At 38.0% G+C, this 22,024-nt stretch overlaps 1 protein-coding gene across 3 annotated transcripts in view; it reads right to left on the bottom strand.

Annotated features, from left to right (window-relative positions):
- LOC101046877 (CD302 antigen) overlaps positions 1-22,024 on the bottom strand; it is a 180,980-nt gene that overhangs the window by 91,638 nt on the left and 67,318 nt on the right. For all 3 annotated transcript variants that reach the window (XM_074399622.1, XM_003921945.3, XM_010329839.3), the window contains exons 9-16: positions 20,404-20,514; positions 19,762-19,850; positions 19,453-19,622; positions 16,617-16,816; positions 14,974-15,116; positions 7,559-7,640; positions 3,847-3,915; positions 1,076-1,190 (exon numbers count right to left, since the gene is read on the bottom strand). In XM_074399622.1, the coding sequence (XP_074255723.1) occupies positions 1,076-1,190; positions 3,847-3,915; positions 7,559-7,640; positions 14,974-15,116; positions 16,617-16,816; positions 19,453-19,622; positions 19,762-19,850; positions 20,404-20,514 (979 nt within the window). The remainder of the gene's footprint in view (positions 1-1,075; positions 1,191-3,846; positions 3,916-7,558; positions 7,641-14,973; positions 15,117-16,616; positions 16,817-19,452; positions 19,623-19,761; positions 19,851-20,403; positions 20,515-22,024) is intronic.

Genomic DNA, 22,024 nt, shown 5'->3' with positions numbered 1-22,024 from the left:
AATCTTCTAATAGTCAGTTCCATGATGTGAACTTTGGGTTCTTTGAGAACTTGTAGGAGGATATACCTTTAGTTTCAATGATCTGTTGACATTTGGTTCAGAGATTTATTTAAAAAATTTCTAGGTATCTTCTGTTAATTAATTTAATATGGCCAATGTCTGCTTAAAAATAATTTGAGGCTGGGTGCGGTGGCTCACGCCTGCAATCCTAGCACTTTGGGAGGCTGAGGTGGGCCAATCACTTGAGGTCAGGAGTTCGAGACCAGCTTGGCCAACATGGTGAAACCTTGATCCTACTAAAAATACAAAAATTATCCAGGTGTGGTAGCAGGTGCCTGTAGTCCCAGCTACTTGGGAGGCTAACACAGGAGAATTGTTTGAACCTGGGAGGTGGAGGCTACAGTTAGCCGAGATCGCAGCACCGCACTCCAGCCTGGGAGACAGATCGAGACTCCATCTTAAAAAATGATAATAGTAATTTGAGAATTAAAATCTTCCTAACATTTTTCTTAATATTTCATATTTTCCTGGTAAAAAGTAAAGTAAAATTATATCTATGTTTCCCCCCTCTCCTTTCTGTTATCAAAGGCTGTTCTACCAATCTAACTGGCATCTCAAATTTGAGTTTACATAAAAATATTAGCAGTTTTGTAGTTCATTAAAAATTTCTCCTAAAATTTACAGGGACCTGCCAAATTTTTATTTCTTGACTCCTGCCTTCTTCTTCCTATATTTATTTTTTCATTTTGCATGAAAATAAAAAATTAAAATGATTCTATATTTCTCCTTTTGCTTAAAATACTATTTCATCCAAAATCTAATCTCCCTAAATGAGCCTTAAACTTTATCTTCTGTGCAAATTCTTCCATGATCAAAGAGTAAAGTACCACCAAATTTCAATAAGCTGCCTTCTATTAGACGCCAGAGTCAGGCAGGGGTGCTCCACATATTAACTGCATCATCATAGGCTTTTAGACATTAGAATTATAGATCAAAATACTCCCTTAAGTACTTTGAGCTGAGCATTCACAATGTTAACATGAGAAGGTTGTGAAAAGGAATAACTACCACTTACCTTTTGGAATTTGGCACACCCATTCAAGTTTTGTATCACAAGCAAAAGGCCTCAAATAAATAAATTCTCTGTCATCAAAGAAATGCCAACCTCTTCGCCATGGCCTGTGAATGACCTAAAAGAGGAAAAGGATTGCAGAGTAGTTTGAAGTCGATACATTCCTTATGGAACACTAAACTGTAAGCCCTATGATTTTGATCTCTATGTTAGCTCTAGCACCTAAAGTATTTGTTTAATAAATGAACATATGAATGAATGGAATATTTAAACAGTAATAGTCTGAGCAAGAGCCTTCAAAGGGGCTAAGAAAGGAAATATGTTGTAAAGTCATGTTTATATCCAAAATGCAGATTTTCTCCCTGACGCCTGACAATTTTTGTTAGGATATTTATTTTAGAGATATCCAAGCACCAAGCTGTGATCAAATCAGATCAGAAAGTGACATAAAAGTCCAGCCTCAGTGGCCCAGGCTTCTTCTCTGGTGTTGTCATATGCCATTTCTAGGATTTTGCCCTTCTCCACATGGTCCAGGATGGCTCACTGCCAATTCCAGCCAGCAAGTAGGATAAAAAGGAGAGAAGAAGCATGACTTGGGAGAGACATCCATCACTTCTTGGACCATTTTCTTTTAAGGCCAAGTTTCTGGAGGTTCTCTGGCAGGTGAGGTAAGATTTTTCTTACAGAACACTGCCCTGGATGGGCTTGTTCCTGATACAGGTTGCATTAGTATTTCTTTCTTTATTTGGCAGGTTTTCAAATCTCTCCATACTTGGAAACTCTATTTACCTAGAATACAGTTTATTGTACCAGTGTTCCCATAAGCTTCTCTGAAGTTTTCACCTTTTCTTGTGTTAAATTGGGAATTCTATAAAAACATCATGAAGGCTGTGCGTGGTGGCTCACGCCTATAATCCCAGCACGTTGTGAGGCCAAGGAGGGCAGATCACAAGGTCAGGCGATCAAGGCCATCCTGGCTAACATAGTGAAAGCCCGTCTCTACTAAAAATACAAAAAATTAGCCAGGTGTGGTGGCATGTGCCTGTAGTCCCAGCTACTCAGGAGGCTGAGGCAGGAGAATAGCTTGAACACGGGAGTCAGAGGTTGCAATGAGCCAAGATCATGCCACTGCACTCCAGCCTGGGCGACAGAGTGACACTCCATCCCCCCACAAAAAATGCCATGAATGACCCAGTTTATTACCAGAAGAGTTACTTTGAAAATGGTGCTTTCCTGTGGCTTTATCAGTTCTTATTTGCCTTAGCCTTCCTGTAACATTTCTGGTGAGAAACCTTCTTGAATCTCTTTCTTGGACTATAAATCAAAGATTACCTGACGTCTCCTCCATCTTGATCTTTTCTCACTCTATATGTTGGTACTTCCTCCAAATCCAATTCTTGGCCCTTTACTTTCCTTTTTTTAAAATATACGTTTTCCTTTCAACTCAAAGGCTCTTGATCTCAACTTACCATAGCGTATACCTCAGCTAGCTTGGATTCAAAATATCTAAACAACATCTTAAAATTTTCTCCATAAATCAGTACCCTTTCTGTTTCTATAAATGCCTAATCATATAGCATGGTGGTTAAGAGTAACAGACCCAGACACACATGGGTTTAAATTTCAGTTCTTTCCGTTTAAATTTACTCCATGTAAGCGGGAGTAAATTACAGCTCAAGTTCCTATGTGAGATGAATACAGTAACAGTGCCTACCTCACAAGATTGCTTACGTGTTAAGTAACATATGTGACATGCCTAGCACAGTGGCTGGCTCATAAAGGAGTTAATCAGTGTTAGCTGCTGCCATCATCATCATCACCACTACCATGGACCATCACCATCACCTTCACCGTTATTATTATTGTCTCATAATATTTTTGTTCTTGCATAAAACTTGTATTTCACCTGTCATAGTCCATACTCAGTGGTGTCTTACTTGCTTATTTGTCTTTATTTCCTACTAGACTTTGGTTCTGTGAAGACAATGGCTATGCTTTGTACCTTTTCATTGTTCTATCCCCCAGTGCCTCACGGACTCCTTGGACTGTTTATGAAATAGATACATGAATGCATTCTGCAAAGGAAGATGTCTAACTGGTCTTTTATGCCTTCCAATCTTACTGTTGCACTTGACGTCTGTCTCAAGATGAATCTTCCTCATATCCTCCTTAGTTCACATGACCCTCCCTACTCAGAAACTTTAAAAAATGCCCTGTTGCCTATCAAGAAGTATACAAATTCCTTAACTTGGCATCAATCTAATTTCCTAATATAGTTATCAATGAATATTGTTTCAATATCACCAATGAAAACTTCGTGGTCTATATTCTGTTTTCCTTGCTGCCTTCCACTCTTCCTTCCACTCCCACCTTATTTTATGCCACTTTCTCATACCATCCCTGCATGAGAAAGCCTCACCCTATCCCATCTGTAGAAACTATCCATCCTTAAAGTCCCGTTTCAAGTCCCACCTCTTCCTGGACAATGGCCAAGGGAATCACTTCCTTCTCTGAGTTTCATTAACCTTTCTCAGCCTACTCATTTGGAGCTTATTACTGCATAGTAATGAAGGAAGTTTTCTTGAATATGAATTTTATCCTCTCAAATGAAGTGTAAGTTAGGCTGCTGAGGCGCAGGTCATGGGTGTGCTTATCTCCTACTGCATCTAACATCATGCTCTACACGCAAAGGCACTCTACGGATCTGTTATTTGACTGCGTATGATGATGGATTTATGTTTTTAAATATGCAGATTTTCCAGCATTGTACTGACCTTCACAGCAGCACAGTCTCTGATGTCATAATCCTGCTGAAACTCATTTGGCATGATAACAGTAGACACCTGAAAAGATAAGAGAGGTTTGAGAATTTAAGACTGATGTATAAATATTTGCAATTTAGATGTAATTTAGGCAGCCTTAATCACTCAAGTGTGTTCACATGCCACAGAAAGAAAATTTTTTCATCTCTTTTTTATATTGTGATGCTAAATCATGAGAGGACTTAGCAAATGTCATAATGTCATAAGTTTCCAAACAAAGGAAGCCACAGTTTCAGAAATTAAGGTTAATGTAATGTTATTAAGTTGGCTGAAATTAAGGTTAATGTAATGTTATTTAAGTCATAGAGAAACAAGCTTGCAATATATATATATATATATATATATATATATATATATATTTTGCATGTGTTGAAATGTTCGTTATTTGATTAACTAATCTCAGACATGCTCCAATTTGAATATAAACTCAAGGAGTTTTACATTTAGAAAGAATAAAAATGAGGTGACACAATCATAATTTGGAGCACATATTGAATATCTGAGAATACTTTTGTTCCTAGAAATGTTACGTTAAATACCTCCTTAGGATAATATAAACGTGGAATAATAGTAGGGAATTTCCTCCAATAAAGATACTTTTGGCCAGGTGTAGTGGCTCATGCCTGTAATCTCAGCACTTTGGAAGGCCACAATTGGCATATGGCTTGAGCTCAGGAGTTTGAGACCAGTCTGTAGAGATGGTGAAACCCCATCTCTACAAAAAAGTAAAAAAATTAAATGGATGTGGTGGCATGTGCCTGTGGTCCCACCTACTCGAGAGGCTGAGACATGAGGATCGATCGAACCCAGGAGGTTGAAGGTGCAGTGAGTCATAATGGCACCACTGCACTCTAGCATGGGTGACACAGTGAGACCCTGTCATCCCCACCTTGTCTCCCCAAAAAGAGATATTTTATTTTTTGCATAACTCTTACATCTTTAGATAATAAAAATAAAAGCTTCTCACTATAGAAATGAAAATAAACAGTATAAAGAGAAAGCTTTATATTGTTTTCAACAATCATTTACGGCCAGGTGTGGTGGCTCACACCTGTAATCCCAGCACTTTGGGAGGCTGGGGTGGGTGGATTGCCTGAGCTGAGTTTGAGATCAGTCTGGGCAACATGGTGAAACTCATTTCTACAAAAACATGTAAGAATTATTTGGGCATGATGGCATGCACCTCTGATCCCAACTACTTCGGAGACTGAGGTGGGAAGACTGCTTGAGCCTGGGAGGTGAAGACCGTAGTGAGTTGAGATTGCACCACTGTACTTCAACCTGGGTGACAGAGTGAGACCCTAACTCAAAAAGAAAAAAATCACTCATACTACCCAAAGATGACTACTGTATCTATATCTTTATTATTTTTTGACTATATATAAACAATACATGTAGATTTTTAAAAATAAGACTTGTAACTCATTTTTCCCTTACTGCCTATATGTAACTCTATTTTCGTTTCAATAAAGACACATAATTTTAATGGTTGTATGATATGTGGATGTATTTATTTTTTAAATTGGCAGATACAAGTATATGCATTTATCATATACAACATGATGTTTTGAAGTATATATACATTACAGACTGATGAAATTTAGCTAGTTAACCAATGTAGTATCTCACATAGTTATCATTTTTGTGGTAAGAACACTTAACATCCACTTTTAGCATTTTTCAAGGATATAAAATATCATTAACTATAACCAACTTGTTGTACAATAGATGTCGTGAACTTTCTATCTAAATAAAATTTTGTAACCTTTGACCAACATCTCCCCAATCCCCCACCTCATCTGCCCCAGCTCTTGGAAACCACCATTCTACTCTCTAGTTCCATCAGATCCATCTATTTTGTTGCTGCTGTTGTTGTTGTTTTTAGATTCCACATCTGAGTGATATCACATGGCATTTGTCTTTCTGTGTCTAGCTTCTTTCACTTAGCATAATGTCATCCAGGGTCATCCATGTTGTCACAAATGGCAGGATTTCCTTCCCTTTTATGGTTGAGTAGTACTCCATTGTGTACACATACCATACTTGCTTCATCCACTCATCTGCTGATGGACACTTAGAGGTTGATTTCATATCTTGGCTACTGTGAATAGTGCTGCAGTCACCCTGTGAGTCTCTTAAACATTCTGATTTTACTTCCTTTGAATATATACCCAGTAGTAGAATTGTTGGATCATGTGGTTAGTTCTATTTTTAATTTTTTGTGAAACCTTCATAGTGTTGTCAATAATGGTTGTGCTAATTTACATTCCCACCAACAGTGTGCAAAAGTTCCCTTTTCTCTTCATCCTCACCAACATCATTTGTCTTTTTCATAATAATCATTCTGACAGGTGAGAGGTGATAACTTACTATGGTTTTAATTTTGTATTTCCCTGATGATTAGTGCTGTTGAGTATTTTTCATATGACTGTTGGCTGTTTTATGTCTTCTTTGGAGAAATGTCTATTCAATCCTTGGACTGTTTTTCAATTGGGCGATTTGTTTTCTTGCTATTGATTTGTTTCAGTTCCTTATCTATAGTCATGCACTGCATAATGATCTTTCAGTCAACCACAGATGGCCTACCTGTTTGTTTCTGCCTCCATATGCTTGTGTAGATAGCTTTCCTTGGAAGATCTATCCTTCCTCTTCTTGGCCAATCTGAATACTGGCATTCAGATCATGGCTAAAAAGAAATGTTAGCCATCCCTTGAAGGTGTGTTCCCATAGATTATATTTTTACTGTACCTTTTCTATGTTGTCATTGTGCCACAATTGCCTACAGTATTCAGTACAGTAACATGCTAGACAGGTTTGCAGCCTAGGGGCAATATAGAGCCTAGATGTGTAGCCTATGTGTGTAGTAGGCTATACCATCATCTAGGTTTGTTGACAAATGTTCTACGATGTTTGCATAAAAACATTACCTAATAATGCATTTATCAGAATGTATCCCATTGTTAAGTTATGCATGACTGTATTTTGGATATTAGTCTTTTATCAGATGTATAATTTGCAAATATTTTCTCTTATTTTATAGGTTGTCTCTTCACTCTGATGACTGTTTCCTTTACTGTGTAGAAGCTTTTTAGTTTGATGTAATCCAATTTTATCTATTTTGGCTTTTGTTGTCTGTGCTTTTAAGTTCATATCCAAAAAAATCATTGTCCAGACCAATGTCATGGAGATTTCCCCCTATGTTTTCTCCTAGTAGTTCATAGTCTGGGGCCTTCCATTTAAGATTTTAATTCATTTGGAGTTGATTTTTGTATATGGTATGAGATAAGGGTGTAATCTCATGTTTCTGCATGTGGAAATTCAGTTTTCCCACTACGATTTATAGAAGAGACTGTCCTTTTCCCATTGTGTGTTCTTGGTATCTTTGTTGAAAACCAGTTATCTATAAATAGGTGGATGTATGTTCGGACTCTCCATTCTGTTCCATTGGTCTATGTGTCTGTTTTTATGCTAGTACCATGCTGTTTTGCTTACTATAACTTTGTAGTGTATTTCTGAGGTCAGGTCCATCTTTATTCTTTTCGTCCAAGATTTCTTCGGCTATTCAGGGTCTTTAGTGGTTCCACATCAATTCTAGGTGTGGATGTATTGTTTAACAAACAAATAGTGCTTCCATACTACCTAAAACAATGAAATTTTAACTTACAGGTGTACGATCACTCCATTGCCAGGATCCTTGTAAATCTGGGCTCCTTTTATTCAAACCAATCCACAGCCAGTGCTGGCCACTACATAAAAAGCAAGTGTTAAAAATATGAGGACAATGCTTGGCAAAAACATTTAGCACTAACATGTCTAAGGTGCTTTATATAAGTAAGTTTATTCAGAAGCACTTGTCACTAATTGAAAAGCATAGTTTCAAGCAACATAAAGAAGTCTCTTGAAATGAAACTAAGCCCTTAATATGGGGTAGCTACGGTTAAAGTACCATACTTTTAAAACTACATTTTAAGCTGTTTTTTTCACATGAAAGGCAAAAACTATTCTACTTTGAATTTTAAGAAGAAAAAAATGGAAATTACTCCAAGGCTTTTACTGTAGTGCTTGAATATTAGACAGTATTTTCAGATACAGTCAAAAGCAACAATGGCATTTCTTTAAAGTGTTTATAACACTATAAAATATTATTCTTTAAAATGCACAACAAACTATTTGGCTAAATTTTTTATCAAACAATATTTGAAACATAGTTGACTTCCCACTGCCCACTAAGTTTAAAGTATTGTCTATGTGCCAAAGAAATATACCAGAGAAATATATGAAGCAATCATATAAGTGATTATACTCATCACTTATATTTATTATATTTTTATGTAAAATGTACTGAGCTAGGTGCAATGAGGACACAGAGAAGTATAAGACCTAATATCTACCCTCAAATGTAATATAAAATAGAGAGATAAGATATATTATGAACAAAAAAGGAAAGACCAATTATGAACGCTATCAAATGAGTTGTATACATTCTAGGTTATACAAAAGTTCAGAGAAAGGAGAGGTCACTGTGGACTGCAGAAAATGAAGAAAGACTTCATGAGGTTGGTAGGACAAAAGATATTCTTCAAGGGATGGCTAACATTTCTGTCTAGCCACGATCTGAATGCCAGTATTCAGACTGGCCAAGAGGAAGAAGGGTAGGCCTTCCGAGGAAGACTATCTACACAAGCATATAGAGGCAGGAATACACATGTAAGTAATCCTTTCCCCTCCAATACATTTATGCTCTAGCCAGGGATAAATATCCATCATAAGTAGACATGATATAAGCATGGAAATTTTTCTCTGCCTCTAACTCCATTTGAAATATTTTCTAAAATTTATTATACTTTTAGGCAACCAATAATATTCCACATAATCAACCTTTTGTTGCCACGTTACATATAATCAGTATGTCTGCATGTATACATATATATAAATGTAATATTCCTGTAGGCATAATGCAGAATATATTTTAGAGAAGGGGTAGATTCCAAATTGAAAAACAATCCATACTCTCAAGTTCTGCAGAATATATGGAACATATAGCTATAAGTCTACAGAGAAATATAACAAGTGAATTTTAATAAAATGTACTAGTGAATCCAAGGCTGAAGCAAAGAATTTTAAACTCGTTTCTTATTTTTAATAAATAATTGTTTTTCTTTCTTACCTTTGTTCAACATTCCCTCATATTTTAATAACAATAAGTACTTTTTCATCTTTTCAACCTCAAGGCTTTTGACTTAATGCAACGGAATATGAATGAGGACCGTTCTCTTTTGGTTTTTATCATTATATTGTTTTCTTTTATAGAGAAAGATCTACTAATTTTTGGACTTAAGATATATCCAGTGGGGACAATTAAGTCCAGTTTAAATTTAGTAGCTACAAGAGGAATTTGCAGTTTATGCCTTTAGCTAACCAAACCTTTCTTACAGGCTTTGACATCGTACTGAGTTCTGGATTTCTAAACCACAGGGTCTAGACAATTGCCATATACAGCACAACTAAAGCCAGACAGCTAAAATAGAGAGGCTGTTAAGTTTTCCTGCTCATACTTACTTGGGGGAAATAACTCCATTTCTCCCAAATCTTAGCATGTTATATATTTGGGCCTGGGGAATTCGTGTAGAATTTTGTTTCCCTAAAGTAAGCATTAGCTATTTTATCTTCTTTACACAATCCACAATACAACCAAGAAGATGATCAAAGATCATTTGTCACCTGCATTGCAGAGGCTCCCACTGGCGGCCTTTTTAGAGGTTTGTCCTCAACTTTCTAGGCTCCTCAAGCCCTTACCCAGTATTCTCTCAGCTAATAGCTCCCCTTCCTTCCACTGAGAAACATCTCTGCTTTCAAGCCCATTTCTGGCTCCTTTGCTGCACCTCAGAGGACAGTTTCCCAGAGAAAAGAGATGGCTCGATTGTCCAAAATTTCTAATCTCCACTACTTTCTGAAACTGAGTTTCATTTCAACACAGAAATTTATAGATTTCAGCTTTATTTTAAAGAATTCACTAGCATGTCATAAATACAGAAAATAATAGCTACCTATATGTATTGTGTGTGTGTGTGTGTGTGTGTGTGTGTGCGCGCGTGTGTGTGTGTGTATGGGATTAGAAGTGGAAAATATTTCTCAATTGTAACTCATTCCTGGTTTGATAGTTTAGCTGTAGGAAGACAAAAGGAAGAAGAAATTGGATATCACATTAATCACTGTACACTTCCAATGTTGATTTTTTACCCTCACAGAAAATGTGAGAGCAAAGAAATTGCACCTGATCATAACTGGGTAATCAATTCAACTGAGATTCCCTCTCTCTCTTTATAAATTCCTGCTACTCCAAGCACTAAGTGTATGGTTTTAAAACTTTTAGGTTTACAAGAGATTGCATAAAAGGTTAATATGTGTAATTGTGTTACAATTCCTATTCTCAATCAAATTTCCTGCTACATCTGGTTGCTGAGGAAAACAGTATCTCAGCCATAACCCCCAATAAATACTATTTGATGAGGGTGCTTATTCTGCAAAGCCTTAGATTTATGTCTAAATCTATTCATGCCACATCACAGGAGGTAGTGTACACAGCAGCAATGGCATTGCAAACAAGGCTTTCTTCTCTAATCCTATGGCTATTTTTGCCCTACAGTGGCTTTCCCTGTTGGGCTGCCATTAAGAGTTGCAAAGATCTTAGAGCCTTAATGATTTGGTGCACCATGAATCCTTTTCATTGAAATACAAATAGAGATGTGGAATGTAGATTGTGAGAGGTACAGCATAATCTGACTTAACTCCTTGGCATGCAATACACAATTTGGGTAATGGATATCTTGCAGAGAAAGGTCAATTCCTGCAATAAAGAGCCAAGGGATTCAAGGAGTAAGCTTTAGAATCATTTTCTAATATAAATGGGTTTGGTTCTTTCTTTCCTTTAAGCTATGGTTACAATTCTGGTTTTAGAATATGTTTAGTAAGCACAGCACCGGAAAACGATTTCTTTATTATGGAGAAGTTATTGAGCAAATAACACAGTCTGCTTACCATGGCATTGTGTTAGCTGCTAGGATCAGAGTACAAATAAAATACTGTTCCTATGAATGAAGGGATTATGGAGATTTGTTTTTTCTCTGTGCTGTTCTGTTTTCTAAATTCTATGATCATTACTTCTATGATTAGAAAAATTTTAATATAGTATATTCTATGGAAAATAGGATTTGTAAAAGCTATATGTGCAGAGATGTAAGTAAATGGAAAGGGTTTACACAAAATATTTACTATGTTTATAATCAGGAGCTAGGATTTGAGGTGATTGCTTCATTAGCTGTTTTCATATTTTCCAAATTTTTAATAATAAACTTGTATTAATTTTTTAATGGAGTGCATAACAAGTGTGATTCCAAACAAAGAAATAAATCATGAAAAGTTCCTTTCATGTTAGCTTTGTTGCCTAGTGTAATTCATTCTGTATATGGATGCTCTTAATGGTCATTTCTATCATATATGATATTCCAGTGTTTTCGCTTTATTGTTTCTCACAAATATCTACAACTGCATTGCTTAGTACTTATCCATGGCTCCTCATTCCAGTTAGAGTTACTAACCGCTTGCTTGGAATCTAGAACTTATGTCAATATTTACTTAAAAATACTTTACCTGGATGATATGATATTGTGTGTGTCAAGCTTGAGATCTAAGGGGTGTTAAGTTGTCCTGCTTGAAATGTGCACATCAGGAAGAATTTGTGGTGTATTAGAAAGGCCATGCTCCAGAGGTGGCCACCATGAGGACTTCTATGATCACCAAAGTCACGCTGGAGGCTTTGGTCATGAGCAGAGCAAGTATGAGAACTAGATTAATGACAGTGAAATTAGAAGCTCGTTCACTGGCATGATGGGTAGGAATGGGCTCTCATTAACGAAATGTAAGTTATTTGAGATGCAGGGATTAGCTAAAATATTTAGAGCAACTCTCACATTTCTTAAGCATATATCAGAATCTTGTGAGGCCACAGCCCATATCTCAGTAGGGCTTGATTCTAAACAATCCCACATCCAGTCATTGGGTCAGGAGATTGTGATGGCCTGATACTGACTACAATGGGAACAGAATGCTGCCCCAGAATGTTGTCACACCTGCTTCAAGTAAACATGTGCAAGGTGATAGTTATAATATCAAAAGGACAGACTGCTGGGATGTTGTGAAGCTTACAAAACAGGCTGTATAAAATGTTTTGTGTCTGCTTTGATGAATGTTTGCATAGCAAATATTTGAATGTGTGGAAGAATTTGGTCTGAATTTTGTATTTATTATAATCTATTCTCAAGGTTGAGGGAATAGCTAACACTCACCTCAAAAAGAACCCAACAGTTAATATTTAATATATATAAATTGCCTGGGGTCAGTCTGCAATGAAATTTTGTATATTAATTTCTAACACTAGACAGTGAAGTCTAGAACACTTGAGGTTCTACGATAGATGCTTAATAAATAAATACTTACGGAACACAGGTATTGTATTTTACATAGGCTCCCAGCACACTGTAGTGAAACTACATTCTCTAATGAGAAAAACACAGCAGAAGGTTTCTTAAAGCACACCTGGGCCAAGTGCTGTGGCTCATGTCTGTGATCCTAGCATCTTGGGAGGCCAAGGAGGGTGAATCACTTGGGCCTAGGAATCTGAGATTAGCCTGGGCAACATGGAAAAACCCCATTTCTACAAAAAATACAAAAATTAGCTGGTTGTGGTGGCATGTGCCTGTAGTCCCAGCTACTTGGGAGGCTGAAGTGGGGGGATTACCTGAATCTGGGAGGTTGAGGCTGCAGTGAGCCGTAATCACACCACTGCACCTCAGCTCGAGTGACAAAATGAGAACCTGTCTCATAAAACAAAACAAAACAAAAAGCAAATCTGGAAAATGTGATGTGGAAATTTTCAAAGAAAACATTTCATTCATTTATTTTTTAGAGATAGGGTCTCACTCTGTTGCCCAAGCTGGAGTGCAATGGCACTATCTTGGCTCACTGTATCCTTGAACTCCTGACTTAGCCTCTTGAGTAACCAGGACCACAGATGTGTACCACCATACCCAGCTAATTTTTTTAATTTTTGAGACAGGGTCTCCCTATACTCCCCAGGTTGGTCTTGAACTGGTTTCAAGCATTCCTCTCACCTTAGGCCCCAAAGTGTTGGGATTACAGGCATAAGTCACTACACCCAGCCCAAAGAAAACACTTTAAAAATCATTCAAAATCTTACTTCCTAGAGATATAACAGCTATTACCCTTATTGATGTATTTTTGCAGTCTAGTTTTAAAAGTAAATAATATATTTTTACTCTTTGATAATTTACCTTTTCTTCTGCTTAATATATTATAAACATTTACACATTGTAGTATTGTTTTTATCTTAATGTACACGAGATGAATCTCAAACCAAGATTAACAATAGTGATGATACAGGGATTCTTACCTTTTTCGGACTTTCAGGGAAATGCACTTACCAGTGCTTCATCATTAAGTGTGATATGGCTACTAGTTTGAACTACTCTTCTATTTGAATAAGAATTTGTATATTAGTTATATTTACTAAATATAAGTATATATTTATGTATTAAGCCAGGAGTGAATAGATTTTACCAGATGCATTTTCAGCATCTATTAAGATGATCACATGCCATGATTTGTGATTATTAACTCAATTGCTGTTTGAGTAAACATAAGACAAGCATATAACATAAGCAAGTGAAGTGGGGTCAAGAAGCAATAAATCAGAGACCATGGCAAATTGGAGAGTCAGGCCCCATTTCAGGAGGCCACCAGCTACTCAGCACTAACTTATTTGTTGAACAATGAAAATGTTGCTAGCTGCTTTAATTTTTAAAATTAAAAAAAATTAATTTAAAAAAATTTTAAATGATTTTTATTAGAATTTCACAATTTTGTAATACTCTGTGGCCCCCCAGGAAAAGAACATTATAGTATTAGAGCTGGGTAAGTACTAATTGGCAAGCATTGTTTTAAGTCTCTTTAAACAGTGCAGAATTGGACTTTATTATTGAACAAATTTGCAGACTCGCACTTAACCAAAATGAAAAATAAGATGGGTATGGTGGCTCACGACTGTAATCCCAGCACTTTGGTAGGCAAAGGTGGGTGGATCACTTGAAGTTAAAAGTTCAAGACCAGCCTGGCCAACATGGTGAATTCCCTTCCTCTCTGTTTATATATGTGTATATGCATAAATACACACACATGCACCTTGTTTTTTGTTTGGTTGTGCTTATTGATTTAAGATCAAACTCCTTCCCTGGCAAACAGGGACATTCCGATTTCATATCCAAATCCCATTTTCTAACTAATTTGTATGACTCATTTATCCTTGATCATATCTGTACATTCTGTTCTCAGTTCCTTTGCTTATGTTTGAAATAATACCTACCTTCCAAGAATCAGCCTTCTTTATGACATTTTTCCTGATTATACTTCCAGAACACTCTCCCCCTCCTCTGAATTCTCAAGGCCCTTTCTTGTCTATGTTCTAGATTTTCTGCCACACATTGCTGCTGGACTTTATTAAACAAAGGGTAGGGAATATATCTCACTCATCTTTAGATTCCTCATAGTGTCTGCACATTAAGAGTGCTTGATGTTGCATGACTGCTAAGCAACAAATGACCTTTTAGATAATAAAGCATGTCAATTTTTTTTCCAACAGGGAGAAAGGGTAAGAACATGTCAATTTTGAATATCTAGAGGACATCAAATTCAGCATAGAGAATCTCATTCTACAACCACTGCATGTTCTCACTCATAGGCAGGTGTTGAACAATGAGGACACATGGACACAGGGAGGGGAGCATCATACACTGGGGTCTAGGGGTGGGACAGTGGGAGGTGGGGAGGTTGGGGAGAGATAACATGGGGAGTAATGCCAGATATAGATGATGGGGGGATAGAGGCAGCAAACCACCTTGCCATGTATATACCTATGCAACAATCCTGCATGATTTGCACATGTACCCCAGGACCTAAAGTACAATAAGAAAAAAAAAAAAGAAATTCTCATTCTAAAAGTGTTACCTGAACTGGTCCATCAAAAAGTGAAGAAAATCCTTTAGTTCATTCGCATGGCTGAAGCTAGAAAGGTGTGCTCCAAGGGCTTGGCAGAATCGTTCAGCTTCTTCCCAGTTCCTCTTTCTCACAATTCTTTCTGCATGGAATACCTTAGTAAAATATAATGTTAATTTGTTTTCTGGTATAATCATAAAGTACTCCACAGTGTTAAAGTCAGTTACTGTCGTGTGTGTGCCTGAATTGAATTCATTCACCTGAAATGAATTCTTACAGGTGTAATGAAGGCATAGGTAAATGCACATATACTGAGGCACAGACAGGTCCTGCTGAAAGTGTCATTTCAACTAAAGGCCAGCACAGGGGTCAGTCCCTGTGGTCAGATGGATGGCCTTCCTCAGCCAGGCCCAGGAATTGCTCCAGCAAGAGCCATGTTCTCTCGTATTCCTAGGACCTTGAAAGATATAATGAACCAGCGTGCAAGGCTATAAAGGATACATATAAATGCTTTGGGAGTAGGCTTTGGCAAAGAAATGTGCTAATGATATAAATTTTGGATGTAAGACACTGTGACCCGCACAAAAATAGAACTATTTTCTGATGAGGAAGGACCAAAGAGCAGTCTACACTGGTGTGTGAACATTGACAGAGCTGGCAAAACTAAATCTGGAACTTGGGCTGTTTCAAAAGAAGAAAGAAGAAAGAGAAAGAGGAGGAGGAGGAGGAGGAGGAGGAAGAGATGATGACACAATGAAAGGATGAATTATATTTGTCCCAATTCTTCTGTTCCTTGTAATATAATTAGACGGTCTTGCCACAGCCCTTTCGGGTGGAAGATACTTCTTTGTACCTTGACATGAGGCTTGGCCATATGGCTTACTGTGTTGATGGGATATTAGTGGAGGTAAAGTGAGCAGAGGCCTGAAATGTGCTTATATGGTTGGCTTGCCTTCTTGGGCTCTACTGATATACCATGAGAACAACAAGACCCTGAAAGCTGTTTCCCTTTCAGCTTGAGCCCTAGATGAAGGACTGGGGCCCAGTGCATCTGACTTGAAGTTGGAAGCAGAGGTCACCATTCAAGCCCAATCTAGATCAGTTAAACCCTAGCTGGCCTAGAGATCTGCGTGAATGTGAGGCTAAATGTTTGTTGTCATAGCCACCAAATTTTGGGGCGGCATCTAATGGTTGGTTTATGGGACTAGTTGACTGATGTAGACCCAAATAAATAAATACACACACACACACACACACACACACACACACACACAGACACACACACACACATATTTACATCATAAGAAGTGCTGGACTTCTTAATTTGACAAGAATTAGATGACTATGAGGATCACAGTCACAGTAGCAGTATGGGAGTATGGCATACAGTATACCAACTTACTGGGAAAATAAGACCTTGGGAAGGAGCCAGTTCTGGCTTTGGCCCTGCCCTTTTGGGTAGGACACGTGCAGGGTATGGGGCTGAGCTACCTCATGCCAGAGGTTCAGCGATGCCCTGCCAAGGACTCTGTGCTCCAGAGCACTTTAGTTAGCTGACATAGGACTATGGAGAAGAGCATAATTTGTACAAGGACATGAACTAGGATAGTAGAAAAACAACTTCATTGAAGGATAGAGTGAGAATGTTACTTTACCTTATAACAAGAAAGACTTGAGGGCAAACTCTGCCAGCCTTCAGGACAGGGTTCATCAGGCTTAGGGGCTGCTTCTTCAGGCTCAAGGGGTCCACTTATTTTCTTGCAAATTGAAAGTGCTCTGAAGCTTCTGCAGTCTTTTACCTCCCATTTTCCAAGAGACTTTCCAGCAGACATAGCCACACAGCCACCTGGGGAAGCTGGGATTGAAGTGGAAAGCTTAAAATGCTAAAATTCAAACATTTTCTAGTGTTTCTACTCTTTATTTCACCAATGTTGAGGAGAGAGAGTACAAAAAAAAAAAAAAGGAACACAGAAAGGAAAGAAATGTATTGTTCAGAATAATAATGACAGGCAGTGTTTACTATTTTTAAAGTACTTTTTAAAAAAGATTAATCCTCAGAACAAACCTATAGGGGAGATTCTATTGTCATAATTTGAGGTACACTGAGAATTAAGTGACTTGTTCAAGGTCATAGACTTAGGTAAGTGGTTGCCCCAGGATTTGTGCCTAGGTGGTTTGTTTCTAGAACTGTACCCTAAACACTACTGCTGCTTAAGATAGTGGTTCAAATTAGCTTAACAACTTTGAACAGTTTTTAAGCAACTTAGTAAACCTCAAAATACAACTCTCTCAGATTCTGATCCAAAGGAAAAGCTGGTGCAATAAAGGTAGAAGGAGGTATGTGATAACATATATTTGTTTACTATTTATTTTGTGACAGTCATAATTTTATGTATTCATAACAGTATTAAAAAGTAGTTTTTAATATCAGTTCCACTTTCTAAATGAAGACTAAGTAACTTGCCCATAGTCAGTTAGTGAGTGGTAGAGTCGGGATTGAATCCAGATTTGTCTGACAAAGGGTCATGTTCCATTTTTCATTATACCATACTGCCCGAGGCAGGCAGAAGACAAGAAGAGTCATGTACACTGAAAAGTAGTGAGGACAACTTGTATCCCACCAAACAGAGAAGCCACATGGTCTCTTATACACAAACGGCAAGAGGAACAAGACACTGGGAAAAATAATTGCCTTGCTACGCTGAATAGGTGTGCTATTTTTCCCTGTTCTGTCCCCCTATTGATGTGCCCATGATAGACGAAGTTGGCTAAGGATGGGAGGAATGATGGTAGACAGAGCTTCATGCAGCCTTTCTGGCCATAGAATGGAGGAAGCAGTCATGGTAGCTACTTCCCAAGCACCTCTCTGACAACCAAGACTTAGTCATTGACCTTTACTCTAAGATGTCTGAGTGTCTAGAAAATAAATCTGGCAGGGTACGGTGGCTCACACCTTTAATCCCAGCACTTCGGGAGGCTGAGGCAGGTGGATCACCTGAGGTCTGGAGTTTTGAGATCAGCCTGGCCAACATGGTGAAACCCCATTTCTACTAAAAATACAAAATTGGCTGGGCATGGTGGTGCATGCCTGTAATCCCAGCTACTCAGGAGGCTGAGGCAGGAGCATCATTTGTATCAGGGAGGCAGAGGGTGCAGTGAGCTGAGATCACACCATTGCACTCCAGCCTGGGTGAGAAGAGCAAAACTCAAAACAAAAACAAAAACAAAAACAAGAGAAGAACAAAGAAATCTATGTGCTTTATCTATTAGAGTGTTCCTAATTTAAGAGGAGAGTTAACCAGGATCAATGTCTGTATACTCCATCTTCTTCTGTACATAAAAGGATGACTTTGTTACTAGCAACATCACTCATGTTGATGGTGATGACGATGTGTCATAACTTTTGTGGGCATTTTCTATTTCAAATTTCATGTTCAACTGTAAGCTCATATTTTCTAATCTCTGTGTTATAAGAGATAGTCTTCCTGATCACATTAGACCAATGCAATAAAATATAAATAATTCAATGGGTGAAAAGTAGAAAGCTTTATATTGTTGTCTTATTCAAAGCCACTGGCTTAAAAATCAGGAACTCTAGATTTTATTAATTCAGTAACTAGAAGATCTTTGTCAAGTAAATCACCCTTTAAAGTCTTTGTTGTCTTAACTCTAAAAGTATTTCTGATGTCTTTTCCAGCTCAGGTATTCTGATTCTATGGCAAATTATGGTCAATGCTTTAGGCTGGTTGGAGAAAGAGAAACTAACTTTCAAAATAAGTAAGAAGCCAGGCATGGTGGCTCACACTTGTAATCCCAGCACTTTGGGAGACTAAGGCAGGTGGACAACTTGAGATCAGGAGATTGAGACCAGCCTGGTCAACATGGTAAAACACCATTTCTACAAAAATACAAAAACCAGCCAGGTGTGATGGTGTGCACCTATAATCCCAGTTACTTGGGAGGCTGAGACGGGAGAATCACTTGAACTTGGGAGGCAGAGGTTGCAGTGAGCCAAGATCACACCACTGCATTCCAGCCTGGGCAACAAACAAACAAAAACAAAATAAATAATACACACAATATAGCCTCCATAATTCTTACCCATTGAGAATAATGGAAGAAAACATATCACTTTGAAGAAACATTAAGGAGAAGAGAGATGAAAATGTAAAGAGTTTCAAATGAGAACTTCTAGATTCTATTTGAGATTTACACAGAAAAGATTTTAAAACTCACACTGGTGGTTCTAGCTCTGAGCCATTAGATGGTGGTTTGGGAGAATTAAGTTTTTGAACTTCTTTCATTGAATTATTCCTGAGGACATAATAGGGAAGACATAGCCACTGCTTCTATTTATGATCCCATAGATAGATTCCAATCCCAAAGATTATCACGTACCTCACATTTCAAAAGTAAGTTAAGAACATCTTTGGGAGGAATGCTGTCTTTCATTAGTCACAGTAGTCTACTACTTTAAAGATGAAGACACACCTGGCTCAAGAAAATTCCAGTTGGAAAAGGTTACAGCCCGCTTTCTTCCACCAACAGTTGCCCAATTATACTCTCCACGAGAATCTACATCTCTCAGGCCAGTCCAGAAGTATTTTCTTCGAGATTTATCATACCTTTTCATCAAGTCATTTAGGTATTCTTGCTCAAATCTACAAAAAGAGAATCAAATTGGCAAGTGTCTCACAATGATTGACTCTATTTGAAGATACACCTTTTTCTTAGGAAGACTGTTTAGCAGAAGAACTAAGAGTTGAAAGTTTATGAGAACAAGTTTACTGATAGTCACACCTGCTAGTGATAGTCAGATTGCAGTTTGTTCCAAAAGGGACCTCAGCCTCGTAAATCTTGTAACAGGTTTCTCCATGTCTCTTCCAGCCCTAAATCAGAGGAAAATATTGTCAAACTGTTTTCTGGACTTGATGTGTCCCCCTCTGACAAGCATGTTTCTGCTACATTGATAACATCTTAGAACTTGTGGAAACTGAGGGCATGGCCATTGAATTCATACATATGATGAGGGCGGGATGCAATTTCACAGATAACCTCCATGAGACTGTGAGCCTGTGTCAAATAAAAGGCATAGGCTACTTCTCTTTATCCTTGGTGCCTAGCTTATCATAAGAGTATAGTATTTGCTGTATGAATTATTTTTGAATATTAATAATATTAGTGGGGGAAGTAAAGATATCAGGTTTGAGGATAGTAATCCTAAAAATACTTATAGAAATTTTCAAATAAGTAACTCTTTTTCATCCTGTAAAAATGCCAATATGCTATGACTCACTGCCTTCTGGCTTGTTCTAACGTAAGTTAACAGAACCTAGTAGTTTCTTCTATTTTATGAGTCTAAATTGTTTATGTCTCAGCTACCATTTCTAACCAAGAAGTTGTAATACTGCTTGGGAAAATTTACACCAGGATTTTACCTACCTCATCTGGAGGACACATCTTATCAGAACTTGTGTCGTTCAGTTTTTCTCCCTTTTTCTTGCATACGTATTTTAGTTTCTCCTCACATGATTGGACTTTCCACTGACCTAGCTTTGAAAGGAGACAAAAACATTTGCTTGGAAAGGAAATTATTTACTGCATATTCAGAACTGAATTCACAACATCTGTGTGTGTGTGTGTGTGTGTGTGTGTGTGTGAGAGAGAGAGAGAGAGAGAGAGAGAGAGAGAGAGAGAGAGAGACAGACAGACAGACAAATGATCAAATGTGAGAACACACTCCTAGAAAGTGCTACTCAACAGGCTTGCAAAGTGATGGCTCACAGCCAGTTATCTCAGCATCACCTCAAGGTCACATTGTGGATAAATTTCATTTTCTTATAAGAGTAACAATACAATCATCAAACGACATTTAGTATAGGTTGAAGTGTGAAGATTTCAGACCACTGTTGCCAGCATTCTAGTCTTCTTCCCTATGGCATGCCCAAAGTTTGAAACTTTTAGGCACATCATCGACCTCCCTTTCTCAGTTTCCTCATGTGTAAAACGATGATGGTAGTTAGAATAGCTATTCTCCACGAATTCTAGATCAAAAGTTTCTTTCAACTCTACTTCAGCCTAGACTTCAAAATTACCTCTTTCAAATATGCTACTTAGCATTAATTTGCTAAACTGAGTAAATCACTTTGCTTTCTTCAAATTAAATTTTTTTTTTTTTTTTTTTTTTTTTTTGAGACGGAGTTTCGCCCTTGTTACCCAGGCTGGAGTGCAATGGCGCGATCTCGGCTCACCGCAACCTCCGCCTCCTGGGCTCAGGCAATTCTCCTGCCTCAGCCTCCTGAGTAGCTGGGATTACAGGCACGTGCCACCATGCCCAGCTAATTTTTTGCACTTTTAGTAGAGACGGGGTTTCACCATGTTGACCAGGATGGTCTCGATCTCTCGACCTCGTGATCCACCCGCCTCGGCCTCCCAAAGTGCTGGGATTACAGGCTTGAGCCACCGCGCCCAGCCTTCAAATTAAATTTTAATAAGTTGATTGTAATAAGGGTCAGTTTTGAACGCTGGAATGCTGTCTAGGTATGTCATCAATTCACTCTTGCCCATGGGAACCCTTTTCCATAATCTGATATTCTTCTGTCATGTTCGATATCCTTTTAAACAGAGCACCAAATGTGACACCTTTCTAAATTTCTTTTAAATACACATAACATTTGTTGTTTCCACTTAAGTCTCTTTAGATGTTTGAGTGATATCATAACCAATTAGGAGTCCACAGGAAAGTGGTACAAATGAAACAAAGAGGTACATATATCTTTTCTGCTCAAGACACGGCCTATTTTGGATTATTAATAAAGGATGTTCAAAAAATGTTTAGGTGGTTGGGCATGGTGGCTCACGCCTGTAATCCCAGCACTTTGGGCGGGGGCAGGTGCATCACAAGGTCAGGAGTTCGAGACCACCCTGATCAGCATAGTGAAACCCTGACTCTACTAAAAATACAAAAATTAGCCGGGTGTGGTGGCACACGCTTGTAATCCTAGCTACTCAGGAGGTTGAGGCAGGATAATCACTTGAACCGGGGAGAGGGAGTTGCAGTGAG

Source organism: Saimiri boliviensis, chromosome 5 (assembly GCF_048565385.1).
Source record: "Saimiri boliviensis isolate mSaiBol1 chromosome 5, mSaiBol1.pri, whole genome shotgun sequence".
Lineage (NCBI taxonomy): Eukaryota > Metazoa > Chordata > Mammalia > Primates > Cebidae > Saimiri > Saimiri boliviensis.
The sequence above is the reverse complement of the archived record's forward strand: the minus strand, read 5'-3'. Positions and strand labels throughout refer to the sequence as shown.